Source organism: Octopus bimaculoides, chromosome 15, assembly GCF_001194135.2.
Source record: "Octopus bimaculoides isolate UCB-OBI-ISO-001 chromosome 15, ASM119413v2, whole genome shotgun sequence".
Lineage (NCBI taxonomy): Eukaryota > Metazoa > Mollusca > Cephalopoda > Octopoda > Octopodidae > Octopus > Octopus bimaculoides.
The window spans coordinates 6,807,368-6,830,007 of record NC_068995.1 but is presented as its reverse complement, the minus strand read 5'-3'; the positions used below and the strand labels follow the sequence as shown (position 1 = coordinate 6,830,007).

Below are 22,640 nucleotides of genomic sequence, written 5' to 3'. Positions count from 1 at the left end.
CTCATCCTTTCTTTCCTTTACTTTACTGCTCCTACGCATTTTTCAAACCAGATCCTCTCTTTGTGGCCACAAACAAACATTTAACCCCTGTAGTACTCAGATTACTCTGTCAAATGGAATGCTTATTTAGTCACTTTGTCTGGAATTAATCATGCATTACGTTGTAGCTTCAAGATTTCAAATATGTGACAGGTCTATTTTTAGATTGACGTCACAAGGTTGTTGTTACGAGAGGCTAGATTTGGTTGGTTTTTAACATGAAATAGGCGAGGTGGTTGAGTTCCTTTCGAGTGTTGGGCCTCATGGAGGCAATGACCAAGACCTTTAGCATTATGTCTTACTTGAGAAGAAGACTCATCAAGCTGAGCAAAAATCACAGTTGTGGCAGATACCGGTGTCATGTAAAAACACCCACTACACTCTCGGAGTGGTTGGCGTTAGGAAGGGCATCCAGCTGTAGAAAACCATACCAAATCAGACTGGAACCTGTTGCAGCCTTCCAGCATGGCACCCCAGTCAAACTGTCCAACCCATGCCAGCATGGACAACGGACATTAAATGATGACGACGATGATGACGTAGAATACTTGGGGCTGATATAACTGGTTTAGTCCTTTAGCATTCAAACAAGGCTGTATCTGGCTCAAATACTCTGATGGTTTTATGTTCAAACTGGCCCCGATCCAGCCTTTCACACCTACCCTACACTATCATCCTGAAAGTAAACAGTCACATCATTGAAACCTCAAAGCTACAAGACAATGTATGATTAATTCAAAGCAATACAAATAAATAAGCAACAAATCTGACAGAATGATCTGAATGCTTAAGTGTTAACCCTTCAGCATTCAGATTACTGTCAAATGAAAATGTTTATTCATTCTCATTGTTATGAATTGATCCCACATTATCTCATAGCTTTGAGATTTCGAAGATGTTATTGTTTAGAATGACATTGTACAGTTGGTATGGGAGGTTCGGTCTGACTGGTTAGAACATAAAACAAGTAGGATATTTGTGCCTCATATGGTTGGTTTAAATGCTAAAGTGTTAAATATTTTATTCTGACAAACAAAAGACATTTCTTGATGCACCAGGACATTAACCCTTTCGTTACCAACCCGGCTGAAACTGGTTCCGGCTTTGAGTACAAATATCTTGTTTTCATAAGTTTTGAATTAAAATTTTCCACCAAACCTTAGTCACAATTTATGTTCCTAACACTAGCTGAATGATAACTAAGTTATTTTACTAAATTCTTTGTTATATTTAAAATTAATTGAAAGAAACAGAGCATCTCAACAGAAATATGGTAACAAAAGGGTTAACAAATGATTAATTTAACCCTTTTGATACCAACCTGGCTGAAACCACCTCTGACTCTGTAGTACAAATGTCTTGTTTTCATAAGTTTTGAATTAAAATCTTCCACCAAACCTTAGTCACAATTTATGTTCCTAACAATAGCTTAATGATAACTAAGTTATTTTACTAAATTCTTTGTTATATTTAATATTAATTGAAAGAAACACAGAACATCTCAAAATAAATACAGTAACGAAAGGGTTAATTTCCACATGACCGAAGAAGAACTGTGTGAACTTTGTTAAATTATTTTTGCTGCTACAGACTACCACAGCTAGTTGGCTTGGAATGTGCTTTTGTTTATTTTCATTTATTAAGTGATCTAAGTTAATAATCTGATTAAGCATTATCATCTTCTAAGCAGTTGTTTGAATCTTCTCTTTGTGCAGGGACTTAAGGGAGAAAACCACTGTCAAAGCAACATCTGGTCACTGTACACCTGAAGATATTGCTGTTGTTGCAGGTATGTATGTGTTACCTGGTGTCTTTTCTTAACAGGTGTTTTGTATTTTTTATCTTATAACAATGACTGGCATGTAATTGTTGTTACTGTTGTTTAGTCTAAGTTCAACCCAAATGAAGCAGACCTATTTAGGACTACATAATCCGATGTGTCCCTTTTTTTAAAAAAATTTTTTTATAAGACAGTACAGTAAGATTTGAGGAAGGTTTGACTGTTACTTCTAGCAGGGTCTGTGATTGGAGTGAATCTATGTGTGTGTGTTTGTAGTTACCAGATTAAATGTCATCAACTGGTCCTTGGACATCTTTTGCAGAGTTTAATCAGGCTAAAGCTTTTGAATTAGAATATTCTGGGTTGGACATCCACTACAGTCTCACCAAGGCTTGTCCAGAATCGTGACAATCACACTCCTTCTTCTCTTGTCTAATTCAAAATAAAAATGCCTCTAAATCTTTTGAATTACTTTCATATTTAAGAAATAGCTGCAACTGTTATTAAACCCTGGACCATACGGAACAGCAATTCAAATGGTGTTATTGTTTGGGGGCCAAGAAACAGGAACTAAGCACTCTTCTATGTGAGAAACAAAGTTTAGCCTCATTTTACAAAGAATTTCCTGTTAAAAGATTTCCTGTTTGTACGTTGTTCATTTACCTTTTGCAACTTATTGAGTTAGTTTCCTCAAATTTTTCCTTTTTTCAAATTTTGAGTACCGCGAGATCATTGCCAGTGCCCCTGGACTGGCTCTTGTGCGGGTGGCACATAAATTGCACCATTTTGAGCGTGGCCGTCGCCAGTACCGCCTGACTGGCCTTCGTGCGGGTGACACGTAAAAGCACCCACTACACTCTCTGAGTGGTTGGCGTTAGGAAGGGCATCCAGCTGTAGAAACTCTGCCAAATCAGATTGGAGCCTGGTGTTGCCATCTGGTTTCACCAGTCCTCATTCAAATCGTCCAAGCCATGCTAGCATGGAAAGCGGACGTTAAACGAAGATATATATATATATATATATATATATATATATATATATGACAGTTATTACCTCTAGCAGTGAATTAAAATTTGGTGATATTTACTGGGGTAATCATGTATCTCCACCTTAGCAAGACCCCTGTGCTTGTCCCTCTATTTATTCATTAGCCTTTCAGCATCTATTATAAAAAAGCCACCACCCACTTCTCAAAGGCTCTCCAGCCCACTTTGTTCTGGGGAGCTTTTGACTCTCCCTTTTTTCCATGTTCTTTCTCCGTCTTGCAAGTCACTCAGCAACTTCACCAGTGCTGATGGCATGAAGAAAGTATCCAGTATACTCTGTAAAATGGTTGGCATTAGAAAGGACACCTTGCTGTAGAAGCTTTGCCAAAGCTTACATTTTAAATTGAAGTGAAGTAAATTAATTTCTGTTGGGTATTGAAACTATAAACCTGCTTGATTGGTTTAATATTGTTGTGATCACCACCACATTCTTGGATATTTGTAGTAGAGGTCACTGATTTAAATCAGACTTTCTGGCAAACATTGATCTACAGACATAGCGACCGGGTATTAAATGCTTTTATATCACCAGCATTGGAGGGCCGGTAACAGTAATAGACACTTTCGAAAAGGAAGGTAGCTTAAGTTATTAAAAAGCGATGCATGAAAATAAAAAAAAATAAATAAAAAAACTTGCTCGAATAAAGGGAGACAATCCGGGCGAATTTAGATGCTCAGGCCGACTTCAAACCATCGTCATTTAATATTTGCTGGGCGAGACGAAATTTGTCGAGGCAGATTTTTCTATGGTCGGATGCTCTCCCTGTCACCAACCCTCACCTGTTTCCAAGCAAAGTAATATTTTCCCCATAGGATGACTTGTTTTTCCCATTAGTTCTTGACATCATCGTGGTTTGATGTCATCCGAAGTGAACATAATTCAAAGCATTTCATCATTAATAAGTGTTAGAATTGCTTCTTATGTCACGTAGATACTAATATTTCAACTTGTTTTATTAGCCCTGCTTAGCCTCAGTTCAGCAGATCTTTTATCAACGTTGTTCCAGACATGACCATCCCATCTCTCTCTTTTTTTTTTTTTTAAGCTTTACCGCGTTTTCAAGTGTATCCTTCCTTTAAATTTTATTGTAGAATTTGTGTAAGATTTACCTGCTATTTCTAGCAAGTCAAACGACGATATACAGGCGCCTTTGTTTCCTCATAAACTTCTGGGTTCCTTCTCTGGGATGGTCAGAAGCCCTTTTGTCTGCTTCCATTTGCTCGAAGAGCTCCTATTTCTCTTTTATCTGTGTGTGTGTGAGTGTGTGTGTGTGTGTGTGTTTTGAAAATAACAATACATTAAATCATCATCATTGCCATTTAATGTCCATTTTCCATGCTGGCATGGGTTGGATGGTTTAACAGAAGCAGGGAAGCGAGAGGACTGCATCTGAGTCCAATGTCTGTTTTGTCATGATTCCTATAGCCAGATGTCCTTCCTTACACTCAGCATTTGTATAAAATAATTAAAAAAAAAGAAAGAAATTTCCTTTCTGAAATGTCAAACGTTTAACGATGTTCTCTGTCCTATCGTTGCAGGGTTGAGGAGACGCACCCGGGCTGTTGCACCCCATGATTCTTCAGCACTGTTAAATCAGTTGCGTCATGAAGAGATAGCCAAGGAGAAAGAAGCTCGTAAGCAGCAGATTGAAGAGAAACGAGCGGCACAGGAGGCTCACGTCCAGGAAGTTAATGATTGGGAAGACATTCTCTTGGAGCAACCTCTGCTCTCTCAGATGAAAGCCATGTGGGAGGTGTGTAGCTTTTAGCTTTTACTTGTTTCAGTCATTCGACTGTGGCCATGCTGGGGCACTGCCTTGAAGAATTTTTGATTGAACGAGTTGACTCCAGTACTTATAATTTTTTTTTTTGTAGAGTCTGGTACTTATTCTATCAGTCTCTTTTGCTGAACTGCTAAGTTATGGGGGTGTAAACACACCAACACTGGTTGTTATGTGGTGGTAGGGAACAAACACACACACACACATGCATACACGACAATCCTCTTTCAGTTTCCGTCTATCAGATCTGCTCACAAGGCTTTGGTTGGATCAAGGCTATAGCAGAAGACACTTGCCCAAGGTGTCGTGCAGTGGGACTGAACCTGGAACCATGGTTTTAATACTCCCTACAAAGGAAACCCCACCATCAAAATGTTAGACTTTCACTTCTCATGGTAAATCAAATTTTGTCTCATTCTGTGATTGATAGTTGCTAATGCAGACTCTTGTTCACTTGAATTTTCTTTTTTTATTTCCAGCTCCCCCAAATTGGCCATTTTTTATTCTTGTGCCAAGAACCATTGTATTTGGCTGAAGTTCCTCAATATGAATTAGAACGGTGCTTTTTGATGACACGTGAGAGTACAACTATGCAACGAATAATGAGCTCTTTGCTTAGCACACCTCATCAAAGAAGCAAGTAAGTTTGACCATCGTTACTTTGTATCGAGTGTTTTTTGGAGGGTTTGTTAGCCTTAACTGAGCAGATCTATGATCAGTATATTCCATCTGTTCTGTGTTCAGACCAGCTAGATCTGGTCTCTTACACTTACCCTACAATATCATTTAAAAAAATAAACAATCACGTCATTGATATCTCAAAGCTATGAGACAGTACATGTTTAATTCAAAACAATGTGAATAAATAAGCATTACATTTGATAGAATAATCTGAATGCTAAAAAGTTAAAGAAGGAGAGAACATAAATAATGAAATTATATTGGACCTTGGCACATTTTCAGTCATTATTTCCACTCAATAATGCAGTAAGTTGGCAGAACTGTTGGCTCGCGAGACAAAATGTTTAACAGCAACAGCATTTCATTTTGTCTTGACATTCTGAGTTCAAATTCCACTGAGGTTGACTTTGCCTTTCATCCTTTCAGGGTTGATAAAATAAGCACCAGTGAAGTACCGGGTTGATGTAGTCAACTTTCTCTTTTCCTCAAAAACTGCTGGCCCTGTGCCAAAATTTGAAATCATTATTTCTGCTCACTGCTAATACAATATACACATACTCAAATCACAAGGTATTGTTCCTGATTTAAATTAAAGATTTTTTTTTTTTTTGTAAGAAAATTCTTAATGCTTTCTAAACATTCAGCACCCTCCTCCACACTTGCCACTCCCCTGTGAACTCACGATGCTCTCAAGAGAGTATGAAATTAAGAATTGTTAACGCACACAACGATCGAGTCTTTTATGCTATGCAACATCACAATGCAATGCTGGACATTATTTCTAAGTTGTGTCTTGTGTTCTTTATTACTAGACTTCATAATCATCGTTACCGGATGCCTTACAGGGTTTGGGAAGAAAAATTACGACAGAAGGTCAAGAATTGGTATGATGTACTTGAAGCTTATAATGGTGATACTTATAAGGTAACAAATTTATATTAGTCATTTTATATTTTATAAAACTCTGAGTTTTATCATAGCTACCGAATAATTGTCACATATATTTACAGATAAATTCCTCTATTGACATAATATTGAGATCTCTTTCATTCTTTTGTTGTCTTGCCATTTCTATCAATATATATATATATATTTTACATTGTTTAATTTTATATATTTTTCTTTCTAGGCAGCTGAAAAATTAGGGCTTGATCCATTTGCCTATAAAGTAATGGGTATGTATATCATTGTGTGTATATATTTATATCTTTGTATGTGTGTGTGTGTGTGTGTGTGTATATATATATATACATATATATATATATCAGACATGTGCCATCAGTCATTACTCAGGGTAGGTAGTTGGTGAACCTTATGTAGTAAATCACACAAAAAATAAACCAAACACAGGCGTGCGACTGAGTTGAAAGCAGATTTACTTCTGCCTTTATAGCACGTAAAGAAAATGGTGTTGGAGAAGTGTACAAAGCCCATGTACTAAAGCACTACTACATGTAGCTTAAATACTGAAATTGAAGAGCAGGGGAGATTTATGCCTACATGATCTACAAAAATATAAAATGTTTTGTGTTTTATGCATAGTAATCACATTAACATTCATAATTTTATTGAATTAGATGCATATTTTGCCATAAAAGGAAAGTGTTGCTATCAATCTATTTTATTTGAAGTAGGCACTGCCTACCTAGGCAGCATGTTCCTGATATATATTACATATATATATATATATATATATTTAATTTTTGGGTGGTTTTATTTTCCATCAAATGATTCGTGTTTCTTTTTATTTTACCATTTCTCTTTTTGTTTTAGGCAAAAGGAATCCACTTAAAAATAAGAAATATCACCAATTAAGCTTTTACAGGAAAGTGTGGGTGATGAAAAGTATCTGTGATGACATATTGGTAAGAGGAAATATTATTTCTATATCATCACCACCACCATCATTATCACCTTTATCATCATTATTACCACCACCACATCCATATCACCTGCATGTCATCATCGTCACCACCATCACTACCATCATATAACTGTCTTTTTCATGCTGGTGTGGGTTGGACAGCATATCACAGCCTGCAACATTTTGCACACACGTGTAGAAGCAAAGGAAAACTAACCCAACATTGGTGTCTTGTATGAATATTGGCGTTACATTATAAGAGAAGGTACATTATCAAGTTAGTGGCGTTATAGAGATCCCCCCTCCCCGTAAAGGGCAGTAAAGGATCCCATTACCTCTGTACCTGTATCTATTGTTTTCTTAGTAGGCAGTCTGCAATATGACCTGCAGTGTCCATGTCCTGCCTATGTCTTCTGTCTGATCTGTCAAAGTTTCTACAGCTGGGTGCTCTTCCTAAAGCCAACCAATCCGAGAGTTTAGTAGGTGCTTTTTACGAGCCACCGGCACGAGCGCCAGTCAGGTGATCCTGGCAATGACCACGCTCAAAGGGTGTTTCTTACATGCTACCTGCACGGGAGCCAGTCTGGTGTCTTTGGCATGGGTTCTATGGCTGGATGTCTTTCCTATCAGCAATTACTTCAAAAGTTGTCTCCTGCACTGCGATTTGAAAGCATTCTTTCAGTTCAGTTAAACTGTTACTCCATCTTGGGAATGGAGGTAGAGAAAATGATTGCAGTCAAGTTGGGAAAAAGTTGTCATGGAGAGAACAAGCAGGGTCCAACAGGAATGAAAATAAAATTATGTAAAAAAAATGAAAAATTATAAACAATTAAAAATTTATACTCTTTTAACACCCATTAAACATGATATTAACATATATTATTAACACATGATATTAACACAAATTAAACATGATAAACATAAACAAAAGTGAGTTTTTAGAAAAAGAATTGTCTGATTTCATTGAAATATAATTATATCATCATCATCGTCGTTGTTCAACGTCCGCTTTCCATGCTGGCATGGGGCTGGACGGTTTGACTAAGCATTTTGCCTGGTATGCTAACATTTCTGCCAGCCCGCCGCTTTCTTTCAGTTTCTGTCTACCAAATCCATTCACAAAAGCTTTGGTTGGTGGCCTAAATTATAATGTTTGTTGCTCCTTTGTTTTGCCAGGAACACCAAGAACCTCTGCGTGAGGCAATAGAACTGCAAGCTCCAGAAGAACAAAGGGAATATAACCTTGGCCGCGATGCCGAGGGTAACATATACATTCATTTCCCACAATTTTGTGGTGCCGACTTACGGGTCTACAAACACATACCACATCCGAACCAGTTTCCTCAAAATGACGACGACACATCAACCCAGGAGCCACCAGAGGAAATGGATTCGCTGAAGGAGAAAAACAAAGACGAAGTAAATTATTCTTTTTATTTTTTATTTGCTTGTTGTTCTTTTTTTTCTTCATTTTTGTTTGCTTCATGATATGTTGACTCCTGCTTCTTGGCTATCATTTACACTTTCTTCTTCTTCTACTACTACTTCTACTACCATTGCTGCCACCACCACTACTACTGCCTCTGCTACTACTACTACTACTACTACTACTACTACTGCTGCTGCTGCCTCTACCACTACCACCACTCCTCTTCCTACTACTTCTACCTCTGCTACTACCCTGACTGCCACCACCACTCTTCTACAGCCATGTCCACCACCACAACTATGTTACTACTACTACTACTACTACTACTACTACTACTACTAATAATAATAATAATAATTCTATTGCTGCTACTATTACTACTGCTGCTGCTGCTGCTACTGCTGCCATTAATATGTATCATCTATGAAAATATAAATTTGCTTACTGCAGTCCACCTGGCTGGCAAACGGTTTCACAAACCTTAGTTTATGAGTTGGGGGTTGGTTGTAAGAAGAACAGCTAGCAGTGATTTTTTAGAGTTGAAAATTCAAAAAAAGGAGAAAAAAGGTCATCCCATCTGTAGGTGGTGCTGTTGCATGGCCTTAATCCTGATAGTTAAAAGAAAATAAAGAGTTAAGGAATCTAAGCAAATGGACAAAAAAAGGTCTGACGAAAGAATAAATGATTTGAATGACGATGTGATTGTTTAACCCTAGGTCAACCTTGGTAGAGAAAATTTATAATCAAAGATATTTCTGCCATGACCATCCTATCTTTGCTTCAGGTATAATGGAGGACTACATTTTGGGAGACACAAATGTCTCCACTTCTCTGTAACCCTCTGTGAATTCAGATTAATCTAATCTAATGCTCATTTATTCACATTGTTTTGAATTAATCATGCATTCTCTTGTAGCTCTGAGAATATGATGGTTTTTTTGATGTGATGATGATGATGATTATCATCATCATTTTATGTCCATTCTCCATGCTGGCATAGGTTGGATGGTTTGATAGGAGCTGGCAAGCCAGAGGGCTATGCCAAGTTCTATTGTCTGTTTTGGCATAGTTTAATAATAATAATAATGGAATTATTGTGTATGGTGCTCAGGTGCACTGCAACTCATCAAAGGTGCATGTACGGTGCATAGAATTATGTGCAAAAGCCAGGAAAGTGAACAGTGTGTGAGTCATGATATACATGTGTGCATGTGTATAGAGGTGGGGATATCAAGTGTAGTGTTGGCGAATTTCAGGAAGCATGAATGTTTTAAAGGATGCAATGTCTCGGCAACTAACAACTGATGCAGGTAGTCTGTTCCATGCTTCAGCAACTCTGAGTGTGAAAAAAAGTTTCCAAAAGTCATGGGAGCTGTGCTGTTTGCTGACTTTGTAGGCATGCCTACATGTGTTAGACACATGGGGCTCAAAAAGGTGCTCAATGGTGGTTGTTGGCACGGTGGTTGATAATTTTGTGGGTGTTTACCAAACCAGTTGCCAGCCATTGGAGCTTCTATCGCTGGATGCTCTTCCTAACATCAACCAATTTACATAGTGTATTGGATGCTTTTTCCATGGCACCAACATTGGTGGGGTCACCAAGTAATTTGTAAGGCAAGACAAAGTCCCTTTGACTGGTGGTGAGGGAGATGTATTTAGGGAGGTGACTTTGTGCTGGTTGATGAGAGGTTAAAAGAATGATAGAGGGATAGAAATAGGCGTCTTACTGTAGAAGAGATACAAGGATATCCCAGTTAGAGTGACATTGTTGGATAGGTGTGGTCAGTTTGAACATAAGACAGGTAGAATATTTGGGTGTAAATAGGCTAGTTTAAATATTAAAGGATTAATACAGATGTTGAGGGCAGTTTGACTGCTGTTTCAGTTAAATAGTCCTGGTCAGCTCTTTTGGGGACACATTACGTGTGGTTAATAGGTGTTCTTTTGGATTGCTGACATGATTTGTTCCTTGTTTAGGCTAAAACTTGGCTCCATTCCGAAATAATGGTGTGATGTATAGATGCAGTTTTGCACACACCATGACACAAAGGTTACAATGTTGTGTGTGGTGTTGCTATCCAGCATATAGCTCTAGGTTACCCTTGACCTGGAGTAAGAGTAGAAACGAGTTATGTTTTCTGCCACAACACAATGTGTAATGATAAGGTTTGAAGTGAAAGATGTGATTAGTCGTAGCTTAAGGTTTGTCACCTCACAGCCATAGTGTTTTTTTGTTTTTGTTGCTATAAGTTAGTATTTGTGGTTTCTCTTTTGTGATTATACAAGGATTTTTATTCATTTTCTTACTGTTGTTTTCTTTTGTGTTTTTTTTTTTCCACTTATAGACAGCTTTTGAGGAAGATGATGACAGCAATTTAAAATCTCGTCCCCAAAAAAAGAAACGTAATAAGGCTCAAGTTTCCACAGAAATCATATCCCCTCCTTCGTCACGTCCAAGTAGATTGAGACAAGTAAGTGATGTAAATTTGTGTTTATCCCCTTCTATCTTTGTGATTACATAGAATTACATGATCTCTCACCTGTGGCTCTACGCAGGTGTCTTTGTGATTATGGATCCACTATGTAGTCGCTGAACTCGCTAGAAATAAAAGCCTAATCTGCCTGAAATTACACCCTACTGTTTTGCTCTCCTATATCACAGGTTTGCTCAATGAGGGTTGATCTTGGACTAGGCAACAACCTACCATTTGATTTTTATTAGTATTGCGAAACCGTCAATGGCACCTGTGCCCAGCATCGCCTTCCTTGCACGTGTAAAGACATTCGAGCGAGATCGTTGCCAGTGCCGCCGAACTGGCTCCTGTGCAGGTGGCACATAAAATACACCATTTTGAGCGTGGCCGTTGCCAGTACCGCCTGATTGGCCTTTGTGCCGGTGGCACGTAAAAGCACCTACTACACTCTCGGAGTGGTTGGCATTAGGAAGGGCATCCAGCTGTAGAAACTCTGCCAAATCACATTGAAGCCTGGTGTAGCCATCTGGTTTCACCAGTCCTCAGTCAAATCGACCAAGCCATGCTAGCATGGAAAGCGGACGTTAAACGACGATGATGATGATGATGATGCTCAAAGAGAGTGGCCGGTTGAAGCAGAAACTGGGACTAAGCACCTTGCAGTGTTTTGTTGCTTCTCTTTACATTCCGAGTTCAAATCCTGCCATGGTTGACTTGTTGAATATTTAACATCTACATAAAAAAGGGGCTAGCATGGCTGTGTGCTTCAAGCATTTGCTTTCGAACTGTATGGCGTTGGGTTTGGCCAACCAGAGCCTTGCGAGTGAATTGGATAGATAGAAACTGAAAGTAGCCTCTGTGTGTGTGTGTGTGTGTGTGTGTGTGTGTGTGTGTGTGTGTGTGTGTGTGTGTGTGTGTGTGTGTGTGTGTGTGTGTGTGTCTGTGTGAATACTTGTTCATCATTCATTATATTCACTCCCTCACCCATTCCCCATCTCTCACTCTCCCATACATTCTTGCAGCTTCTACTCAGCCACACTCCCAGTACTGTCTTCACTTACCTTGTTCCTTGAGGGTCCACCCTGACACCTCATCGACAATATTTTCATCCCTTCCCAGCTTCACCCCTTTTATCACCTCCTTCTCTTCTAAAATGCCTGTAATGTAGCTCCTCTACAACAAGAGATCTGTTCTGCTCTGGGCCCCACTTCTTTCATACTTTAACCCCCTCTTCCCCCATCATTTCCTAGCATAAAACTGCCTCTCTTGTAGGTTTGTAGTCATGCAAGCTGCATGGTGACCTCACCGGTGATGGTGGCACAAATGAAAACCACCCAGTCTGTATGCTGTAAAGGGGTTGGTATGAGGAAGGGCATCCATTCATAGAAACCATGTTGAAGTAGACACTGGAGGATAATGCAGTCCTTAGACCCATCAGATCCTGTCTTGCTGTCCAACCTACACCAGCATGGAACATCATTGTCATTTAATGTCTGTATTCCATGCTGGCAATTGGACTGATGCCATCAAGTTACATAACTAATTACTTCAAAGCAGCTTAACTGACACTCCCTTGTTTCTGCCACTCTACTGTCCAACTATATTTCTTATTTTCCTGGTTGTTTTCTCCTGCCGAAGTCATCCTTGCCTGTCATCCTCCTCATGTGGATAAGGTAGTGTAGGAAGGGTGGTGGTGGTGGTGGTGAGAGGTGGTCATTCTAATGGACATTACTATCCCACTAATTGTGTCTTTGTTCGAAATTTTTTTTTATGAAAGCTGCAGAAATAATAAAGCCTCATATACTATCTCCTTTTGTTTCTCTACATTCTGTGATGTAATTCCAGCCGAGCCAACAATTTCGTGTCTCCATCTTTGAAATCTATTAACCTCGTATTTCTTTGTCTTTGACAGAAAATCAAAACTGTTCTGCCGCCAACAGTAATCTCCAGTGAAGAAGAAGACTCTGATTACAGCTTTGAATCTCTCCATAAACTTGGTGCCCCTTTGCGTAGAGGGCGAAAGAAAAGGCGTACTCTTGACTGGTCAAGGAATTGTTTTTTAGATCCCTGGGGTTCTCCTATAAACTATCTTTCAAATTATCGCAAAAACGGCGCCTACCGAATGCCTACGTACCTCAAACATCTGAACAATTTGAAATTTAACACTAAAGACAGACTATCCAATGGTGCTTCAGTTTTAACTGACCAATGCAAAATAAAGTGTGAAAGTAAGATAGACTGTAAATGCCTGGCAGATTCTAACCACTGTAAGGTAGAATCTGAAGGAGATTCTTCTTCAAACAGCTGCCATTGTAAACATGAAGAACAATCTGAAAGTAACACAGCTTTGTCAGATTATAAACTTAGCAATGGAATGGTTAAGCAAGAATCTGGTTCTCATGATTGTCAAAGTGGTGTGATGTGTTGTGCTGCAGAGGTAAAGAGTGAATGTAAACCAGTGATGGGTAATTTTTGTGGTCAAGAAGAGGACGATCAGAGAATCAAGTCAGTGTCTTTTATTAAACAAGAACCATTGTATAACAAGGTGGCTTTTAAACAGAGGCCGGAGAAGTTAAAGGGGAAAAGGGGCCCGAAGCCTTTCGGTTTGAAAGGCCGAAGTAAAATGGACTTTAAGAAACCGCATGTGAAAACGAAAGTTGCACAAGATAAACTCAATGGTGATATTGATAGCAGTGTGAAAGAAGAGAGTGAAGAGGAATCGGATGTTGAACTGGTAGGTATTTGTAATTTCCTTTGTTGCTTCTACACTATATCCCTGTGTGTGTACACACACACAGTTGTAATGGTGATATTTTGAAGTCATTTAATATGTTTGTTTCAGGTTTGTGTTATATATAATAGGAAATGCGTCTATTAGAAGACTTGATGCCAGTACAAACTTGCCGGTCTTGACCCCACTTATGCCCAGATACGTTAACTATGGTTTGGAATAGTTTGTTACATTTGACTTAGTTCGAAAATTTTGGTGCCATGCACAGCTTTTAGTGTAGCACAAAGGGCATCCAGCCATAGAAACCATGCCAAAAGACAGACATGGAGCCTGAACAAGCTTTCAGCTGAGCAGTCCCCGTCAAACCATCCAACTCATGTCTGCATGGAGAACGGACATTAAATGATGATGACGATGACAATACACACACACGTGCACACACACAATTCTGTATATCTGAGATGAGGAATTTTATATTGTGTATTTGTTGGAGTGGTGCCATCGTCTTGATTGTTGCTTTCACTTCATTTTGGCTGTAGTATGCTCAGGTGTCTTGTGATTCACCTTAGTTCCTTACTTGGCATTGAACTCAGAACCTCTAAGTGACTGCGCCACATTAACTAGTACCCTTTATCCACTATGCTATACCCGTAGGCTGTGTCAGAGTGGATTTTTAAAGCTGAAGCATACACAACTGAAACATAGTGAAAGCAACAATCAAGACAAGGACACCAATCCAACTGACACATAATATATATATATACACACTCACTCACACACACACAAAGGGTTCTTTCCATGACCATCCCATATTTTCTGCATAGATCAGTATTGTTAAATGTCTTCTTCCATTTTCTAAGACAAGCAGAAAGGCCACCTTGCAGGTGGTTTTCTGTTAATCCCTAAGCATCATTCAGCTAACTGATATTTACACAGTTTGATTCCCGATTTGTGTAATATTTTGGATCTGTTGTGTCCCTTATTCGTCATTGCCACCCATTTACTCATTAAATAAAACTTGGAGACATAACTACAGAATTGTCTCCCTTGACTTCATCTTTGTTTCTTCCTAACTTTATGAAAAATTATATTTTTAAGGAAATTTTCGATAAATGCATTTCAGAGAATGTAGAATATGATTATATTGGAATTTGCTTTTTTTTTTTTGTTTTTGAAAGTTGGGTGATAGAAGTTTGGGATAATTCACATCTTGATCTTGTTTGATCATAATTTTCAGAAAAATGTGATTTTCTTTTTTTTTTATGAAATTATCAACAAATTCCTTTTAAATGATGTAGATTATAATTTTATTGAAATTTAACATGGTGAACTGGCAGGATTGTTACCATGCCAAACAAAATGCTGCAAAGCATTAACCTTAATTTCTCTATCTGTGTGTATTGGCTTTATTATTATTATTATTATTTCCTGTCATTATATTTCAATACTTTTTTAATGAATATTTTGACAAGTTAAGAGAACTTTTGTTGCTCCCTAGGTACCTGATACAAACGAGTTTGAACTGATTGTGGATAGTGTGGAAGAACTGAGGGATCTTGTTGCCAAATTTGCAGCCCAAGATTCCTCATCTGGCTCCAGAGGCAGGAAACAGAAAGTAAGTCTCACTGCAGTTCGTTGTTTCTGTTTATATTTGTATGACAGATGTGTGCCTGTTGGGGAGAAATTGTGGAAGGAGGAGATGGAATTGTGTGGAAGGAGGAGGTAGAATTACGTGCAAGGCAGAGGTGGAATTGCATGGAAGGCGGAGGTGGCATTGCATGGAAGGAGGAGGTGGGATTGTGTTGAAGGAGGAGGTGCTGATATGTAGTTGAAAACGAACCATTTCGATATACCTTTACAAGTATACAGCGATTTTTCTGGGCATTCTAGAAATTTCCAAAAGACAGTTTTGGTTTAATTTTCATGAGAATGGCCCACTGGGAGGCATTAGGATTTAGCAGCTAGATGGTCATTTCTTTAATTTAGCTATACAGATATGTCAGCCTCATCATAGGTTGTGTCATAGAATTAGTTTTTGAAAAATTGAGATGTGAAAAAGCTAAAATGTCTGGCAGAATATGATATATCTAGGAATAGATTTGTCGCTTCCTCATTCTATAAACTTTTTGTTACAGGTGAAACCTCCTGCTCGTAAACGATGTGTCATTGAGCTGCACTCTCGTCTTAATTACCTGCTCAAAGAACTGGAACCTTGGGAAGCGAAACTCATCCAGGCCAACCGGCGAGCACGAAGGAAAATGAAACGAGAGCAAGAATCTTTCAAAGAAGAACAAGTTCGTCCAGCTCGTAAAGAATTAAGGGTTAGTTTTTTTTTTTTTTGTCTTTTTACTTTGTATTCTTTATTTCCTTCTGAAGTTGGTTTGGTTTTGTTGTTATGTTCTCCAATCTATTTAACTCATGAGAGGTTCTGTAGGTTCCAGGCCCTACTAAAATCTCTTGAAATCACACCTTAGCATTTAAACTGGTCATATCTGGCCCAAATATTCTACATGTTTTCTATTCAAGCTGGCCAGATCTAGCCTCTCACACCTAACCTACTCTGACATTCTAAAAATAACCAATTGCATAATTGAAACCGAGGAAGCTATGAGATAATGCATCATTAGTTCAAAACAATTTGAATATAAAAACAATACGTTTGACAGAGTAATCTGAATGCTAAAGGGTTAAAGAGCCCATCCCTCTCTGTACCTTGCCATGTCCAATTTCTTCAAGACTGGAAGAGAGAGAGAGAGACAGAGAGAGAGAGAGAGAGAGGGACCAAAGAATTGGTACTTCATACGCATTTTGTGTATTGGCCTTGGGCTATAATCCTGGAAGGCATATAGGCATATGTAGGTAATGAAATGCTGTGTAAAACTGGTTGGAGACAGGAAGAGTATCCTGCCATAGAGACTGTAGAGACATGGAATGTATGAGTATAATATGGTCCCAGCCTGGAACCCTGATGGCCTGATCTACATACCAATATGGAAAAAGTGGGTCTTAGATGATGATAATGATGATGGACTATGTGGGGTAACTGAAACATCACCTTTCAGAGCCAGGGAGAATTTTTCTTAATGCTTCTGGATTCTTATTAAACATTGTTATGGATGTTGAAAGATTTAGTGACTATAAAATAGGAAAAAAAACATATTGTAGAAATTATTACTTTATTTGATTTTCTATATTTTTTTCTTTTCTAGAATTCTCGTTCATCTCATGGCAGCAATTCTTCAGCTGGTAAAAGCACATTCAGTGAGAGAACTCAAACCAACTCAACACCAAGTTCCAAATTGAGGCCCTCGACATTAAGCAAGAGAAACAGAGGAACCCTTTTGTCATCATCCACCTCATTGTTGCCAATCATCGATGATGATTATCCTGATGTAAGTTCAAGAGGACGATTGCGCAAACGTAGAATCATCCCAAACAATATCGAGACTGATTTAAACCCAAAGAAAAGAAGACTTTCCAAAGATAACAGTTCTGACTTGATGCGCGGTAAGAAAACCCCAAACTCTGCAAAAGGGGTGAAGAGCGTAGATCAGTCCACTACAACATCCGTAACAAATAGTAGTAGTATTTCCGTTGCCACTGCTGCTACTATCAGTAAGGTTAGTGTGGCTGGATTGATTACTCAAACAGGGGTAAATGTCAGTGGATCGGAGGGCAACACAGTATTGACAACAGTTGCGGCACTTGGCAAGTCGTCGGGAATCAAACAAACCTCCTACCCGGTCATTCACCAGCTGCTGTCCAGCCGTCACAACACCTCTTACACGACTGCACAAGTCTCATCGACACCGGTCACTATCATGAAAACGGTTTCTTCAAAGACAATTACCATGCAGCCATTGGCCAGTAATTCTGGAACCAAATTTATAACGAAAATCAGTCATGATTCTGGACAGAAGCTTAATCAACAGACTGTAAACATAAGCAACAATAGCGGCACTGCCCAGGGCGGCACTGCCCAGGGCGGCACTACCCAGGGCTGCACTGTAAACAAAGTTCAGTATTATACTCATCTTTCAAGTTTACCTCCACAAATAATACAGCAACTTCTGAAGAATGTCAATTCTGGTGATGGGGCTGCTGGCAAAGTTGGTCACACGTTTGTGTTGTCATCTGTCAACCAAGCGAATAATGTTGTCCTTTCACAGAAGCCTGCCGCTACTACTCAGCCTGATAAAACCAGAGTTAACCTCATGGCAAACTTTGTTACCAACCAACCTATTTCCAGCACAAAAACAAGCCTTAATTCAACAGTAGAGACTGTCCAGTCCACATCTTCAGCCACTGCTCCAACCACAGTGGCCAGCAATGTCACTCACAACCCAAATATCATGCATACAGTTCTTCAACCACAGTTCCAGGTACTTTTAAATCCAGCCTCACAGTCATCTGCTTCAAAGACCTCTGTTGTGAGTTTGGCTCAGAACCAATCAAAAACTGCTGTTAGAACACACCAAGGGCCTGTATATGTTATTTCTAAGCCAGGCATTGCTTCACAGATCCTTGGTGCAACAACAAAACTGATTGCAAACACCCCAGTGAATAGTGCTCAGTGTTTGTCTAGTCCTTCATTAAAACTTGGCAATGTCATTGACCAGTCATACAGCAGTCATAACACCCCATCTAAAGCAGTCTCTTCTAGTAGCAGCACAATTCAAAATATTAATCCGAGAGAATCGAAACTGACCAACATGATAATTGGCTTAGACAATCAAACTGCATTATCTCAAAATCCTTTGCTTAGCCAATCTGTAGCTCTTGATCCTCACCTGGTCACAACTTCAAAGACGAAACTAACGAAATCACCCGGCAAATATGCCTGCAATGTGACAGTTAAAAGCTTATTGGAGAGTCGTGCTGCTAAGAAAGTTAATGAGGATGTACTTGAAAATGCTTTGATCACCACTGAAAGTCAGGTGACTGCTACTCAGATGACTTCTGTAATTAACCAGCCTCTCAGTACTACCGATGCCACAGTTAAACTCCTACCGGCTTTGTCATCTTCGGTCAATGATTCTGCCCATGTAGCGAAGAACACTTGCTTGCTAAGCTCTGTGCAGTCTCAGCAGCCCGAAGTAAAAAGCAATTCTGTCCCTGGCGTTACATCACTCTCTTCTACAGTAACTGTCATGCCTGCTGTTCAGGCACGCAAAAGTATCACTCACACCACTCAGAGTAATAAGTCACCAATCACCGTTACACCGCAAATGATTCCGCATTCAAACTTTGACAATGCAAAGAACAACAATCTCCTTTCCTTGCAGTCTACTACTATAGGGCAAGCTGTTCCTGCGGGAACAAACATCCGAGTTAATATTCCTCAGGCTGCATTACTCGCCCAGTCAAGTTTGAATACTCTGAAATCAGCAACAGGGAGATCACTAGCTATTTTGCAGCCTGCAACGTCGATTGCTAACTCTAAGAATGTCATTCTGAAAGTTGTGCCCCAAAATATTTTGACAACCACTTCAACCAATCCGATCGGTGAACAGTCATTAATGGCTGTCACTAACATGCAAACCTCACCCTTACAACAAACAACCAACTTAGTTTCCAGCAGAACTTTGTCTCAATCTGATCTGAAGCAGTTTGCTGCTTTACCCCAACAAATTTTAACCACAGCCAATCCAGCCATTCCCAAATCAGTTGTTGACCAAAAGCTTGCTGATGCTGCCAAAGTAGTTTGTAAACAACCTGTAGCTAATGTTGTAAGCGGTAAGGCCAACCCAGCACCAGTCTTGAATGTTGGACTGCAGAATGCAGCTGTTGGAGTTCCATTATCTATGCAAGGACCTGGTGGTCAAAGTATTTTACTTTTGTCCCCTAAGGATCAGAACTTACAGCAACAGAAAGCCATTGGTGTTATCCCTGTCCAGTCAGAACAAAATGCAACAGAAATTGTAAAGAAGTTCACCTCAGTACAACAAATTTCTTCCCTCTCAACTCCTGCAATTCAGATCATACCATCTCAGAGCACCAATTCTGCTGTCACCAATTTAACTTCATTACGGGGCCAACTACTTCAAACCACTCAAGGGAACATTATCCTAACTACTCCCACCATCTCTTCTGGTTCCTCGCACCCTGGCACTATTTCCCATCTATTACAGTCATCTTTAGGAAAACAAACAGTGATACTATCGGGGTCGAACAATGACGGTCAGCCTGCTAGCTACACGGCAGCAACCACACCTAACACAGCCACCACCATCTCACTACCTGAGAAAAGTTCCTTGAGGAATTCTTTACCGAATGTCCAAGCTGTCCAGTTAAAGAGTGACTCTGGCAGCAACACAATTCCCTTAACATTAAGTTCTAATGTGTTGCGATTGGACGGTGCCACTGTTGCTCAGCCTCACTTCACTACTGCTTCAGCTGGTAACAACTTGATAACTTTTGGTTTATCTCCTGTCGGTCTACCAACAAACCTGATTACAAACTCTGTTGGCACACAACTTCTTAATGACCCTTCTTCCCTCACTACCAACACTTCTTTATCATCATCGTCATCATCAGCATCATCATTACCAACAATATCATCGTCGTTGCTGACGTCTTCTTCATCAACATCATTGCAACAACTTCAGCTTCAGTCACAATCTCCACAACTTGTGTCATCAACATTGAATCCTCAGTTAGTTTCTGGTCAACAAGCTACTCTGGCTATTCCTACTGGCATCAGACCAACTCTCTCAAATCCTTCAAAGCTGCCAGCTGCTTCTTCGAAACCCGATGGCTTTCCGTCAGCTGTCAGCCCAGTCAGCGATCTCTCTCGAGCTGTGCAACAGAGACCACAGTTAGTTCAAAATGTGTCGTTTGTCAGCAGTAATGCGAATCAGCTTTTGACTACAGTGAAGAATGCACAAGTTCAAAATATAGTTCCTGCTGTCAGTAGGGCATTGACAAACACAACACGAACCACAGACCTCAACAACACCAACAACAACAACAACAACAACAACATCAACAACAGCAGCAGCAGTCTGACGTCAAATGTACTTGGTGTAACCCAAGTTACTCTTCCTACAACAGTTCCATCGTTGGGAACCAGCACCTCGATGGTAACAGACATTTCTAAATTATCTCCACAGGTTGTCACTAATTACATGCGGCCAAACAGTATACAAACAGCTAAAACAGTAGCACAGACTCCTGTTAAAAACAGACACGTGATTCTCCAGCAGAAACTATCCTCTCCTCCAACATTACAACAAGCACAGAAGTCTGTTGTGTCTCCCCAAATTCAACAGAAGCAAACAAGCTTTGTCTCCAATCAACAACCCCAGACCTCAAATCTCTCCAACAACCTGCTCAATGTGAACCGGACTTCTTCTTGTTCCGCAGTAGGTGTCCAGCAACTGGTATTGTACAGCATTGGTGGCCAGTTGGTAACACCACAGGGAATCCCAGTCACATTGGAAAACGGAGTTTTGAAAATTCTAACTGCTCCACCAGCGGCAGCAACAGCAGCAACTGCAACACCAACAGTGGCAACAGCAGCAGTGACTTCAAATCAAATTATGCTAGTTCAGAGTCCGAATCCATCAGTGATAGGTTCACCCACGACCCAGGCCCAGCTCCGATGCTCCACCCCAGTGGCGAATGCCTTGTCTAAGGTTCTGAAACCTTCCCAACCATTGCCTTCTGCAGCACAATCCTTTCTCCTCTCCCCTACTTCCAACATTAGTCCAACAAACTCCATTGCCTCTTCCTCTCTCTCCATGCCCACCCAGTTGACCTATGCCGTCCCTGCTCAGGCCATTCTGCCAACAGGAACCGACATACACGGGCAGTATTTACCTAAACTCAACAGCAACACCACCACTGTTGTTGCTGCTACTACCACCACTACTGCTCCCCCTGCTGCCATCACCACCACTACTACTACCACATCAAGCAACACCAACAACAACAGCAACAATAATGCTTTAACATCCATCACCTTCACTCCTACTCTTACGTCTTCTCTGCCGTCTATGATATCGAATCCATGTAAAATACCCCCTTCGTCAGCCCTAATACCCATCTCAGACTCTGTCTCGGGTGCCAAACTGTCTGCAGCCTCTCCAAATCTCACTGATATGTATTTGAATAAGATTTCCTTGCCCGTCTCTTCAGACACCAAATCTGGAAACACAATGGTCATCATGGCAGCGAACCCTTTGCAGTCGGGCGGCCTGAAGGCCACCAAGCATTCCATTTCTGCACAGAGCAGTTGCTCTTCTTCTAATGGTCAAGCGCTGACCGCCCCCGTGCAAGTGGGCAATCTGGTCAGTCTTAATTCCCTGGGCAGGCTCCATTTCACCACCACCAACACTCTCACATCTCCGAATAGCAAGAGCAAAGGTCAGTCGGGGGAGAAAGAAGACTCCTCCTTTGAGGGGGCAGCCATCTTGCTGAGTTTGGCTCAGCAGGCACCGACTGCTGGCCAGACTGCAGCTGCGGCAGCCGTCTCTTTTAATCCACAGACCACTAATAGCTAACGACATCGGTCAGTTAGGGATTCTGCCATTTACCATTTTATCACAAAATAAACTGAGACACACAAAAAAAAAAAAACATACACACAGGAAAAAAAAAAAACAAAAAGGAAAAAAAAAATTGTCACAGTTTTTCAAGATATTTTTTTTCCATCTTTTTACTTCTTTCCTTTCTTCCTTCCCTCCATCCTTCCCTTCTTTCATTATGTAAAAGGTTTTTCTCTTTTATCCTCCCCCTCCTCCTCCTCCTCCCTCATGCTGGCCATGGGCTTAAAAATATGCTGATGCGGTTTCAATTCCAGGTTGTTATGCAA

The 22,640-nt window shown here is 40.1% G+C and overlaps 1 protein-coding gene across 1 annotated transcript in view; it reads left to right on the top strand.

The window, feature by feature from the left end:
• LOC106869489 (mucin-4) overlaps nucleotides 1-22,451 on the top strand; it is a 27,839-nt gene extending 5,388 nt beyond the window's left edge. The window contains exons 3-14 of the mRNA XM_014915252.2: nucleotides 1,755-1,828; nucleotides 4,405-4,619; nucleotides 5,126-5,286; nucleotides 6,140-6,251; nucleotides 6,457-6,502; nucleotides 7,101-7,192; nucleotides 8,368-8,610; nucleotides 10,966-11,091; nucleotides 13,007-13,828; nucleotides 15,324-15,440; nucleotides 15,961-16,146; nucleotides 17,035-22,451. Coding sequence (XP_014770738.1) covers nucleotides 1,755-1,828; nucleotides 4,405-4,619; nucleotides 5,126-5,286; nucleotides 6,140-6,251; nucleotides 6,457-6,502; nucleotides 7,101-7,192; nucleotides 8,368-8,610; nucleotides 10,966-11,091; nucleotides 13,007-13,828; nucleotides 15,324-15,440; nucleotides 15,961-16,146; nucleotides 17,035-22,329 — 7,489 coding nt within the window. The 3' untranslated portion in view covers nucleotides 22,330-22,451. The remainder of the gene's footprint in view (nucleotides 1-1,754; nucleotides 1,829-4,404; nucleotides 4,620-5,125; nucleotides 5,287-6,139; nucleotides 6,252-6,456; nucleotides 6,503-7,100; nucleotides 7,193-8,367; nucleotides 8,611-10,965; nucleotides 11,092-13,006; nucleotides 13,829-15,323; nucleotides 15,441-15,960; nucleotides 16,147-17,034) is intronic.
• Nucleotides 22,452-22,640: the final 189 nt, after the last annotated feature.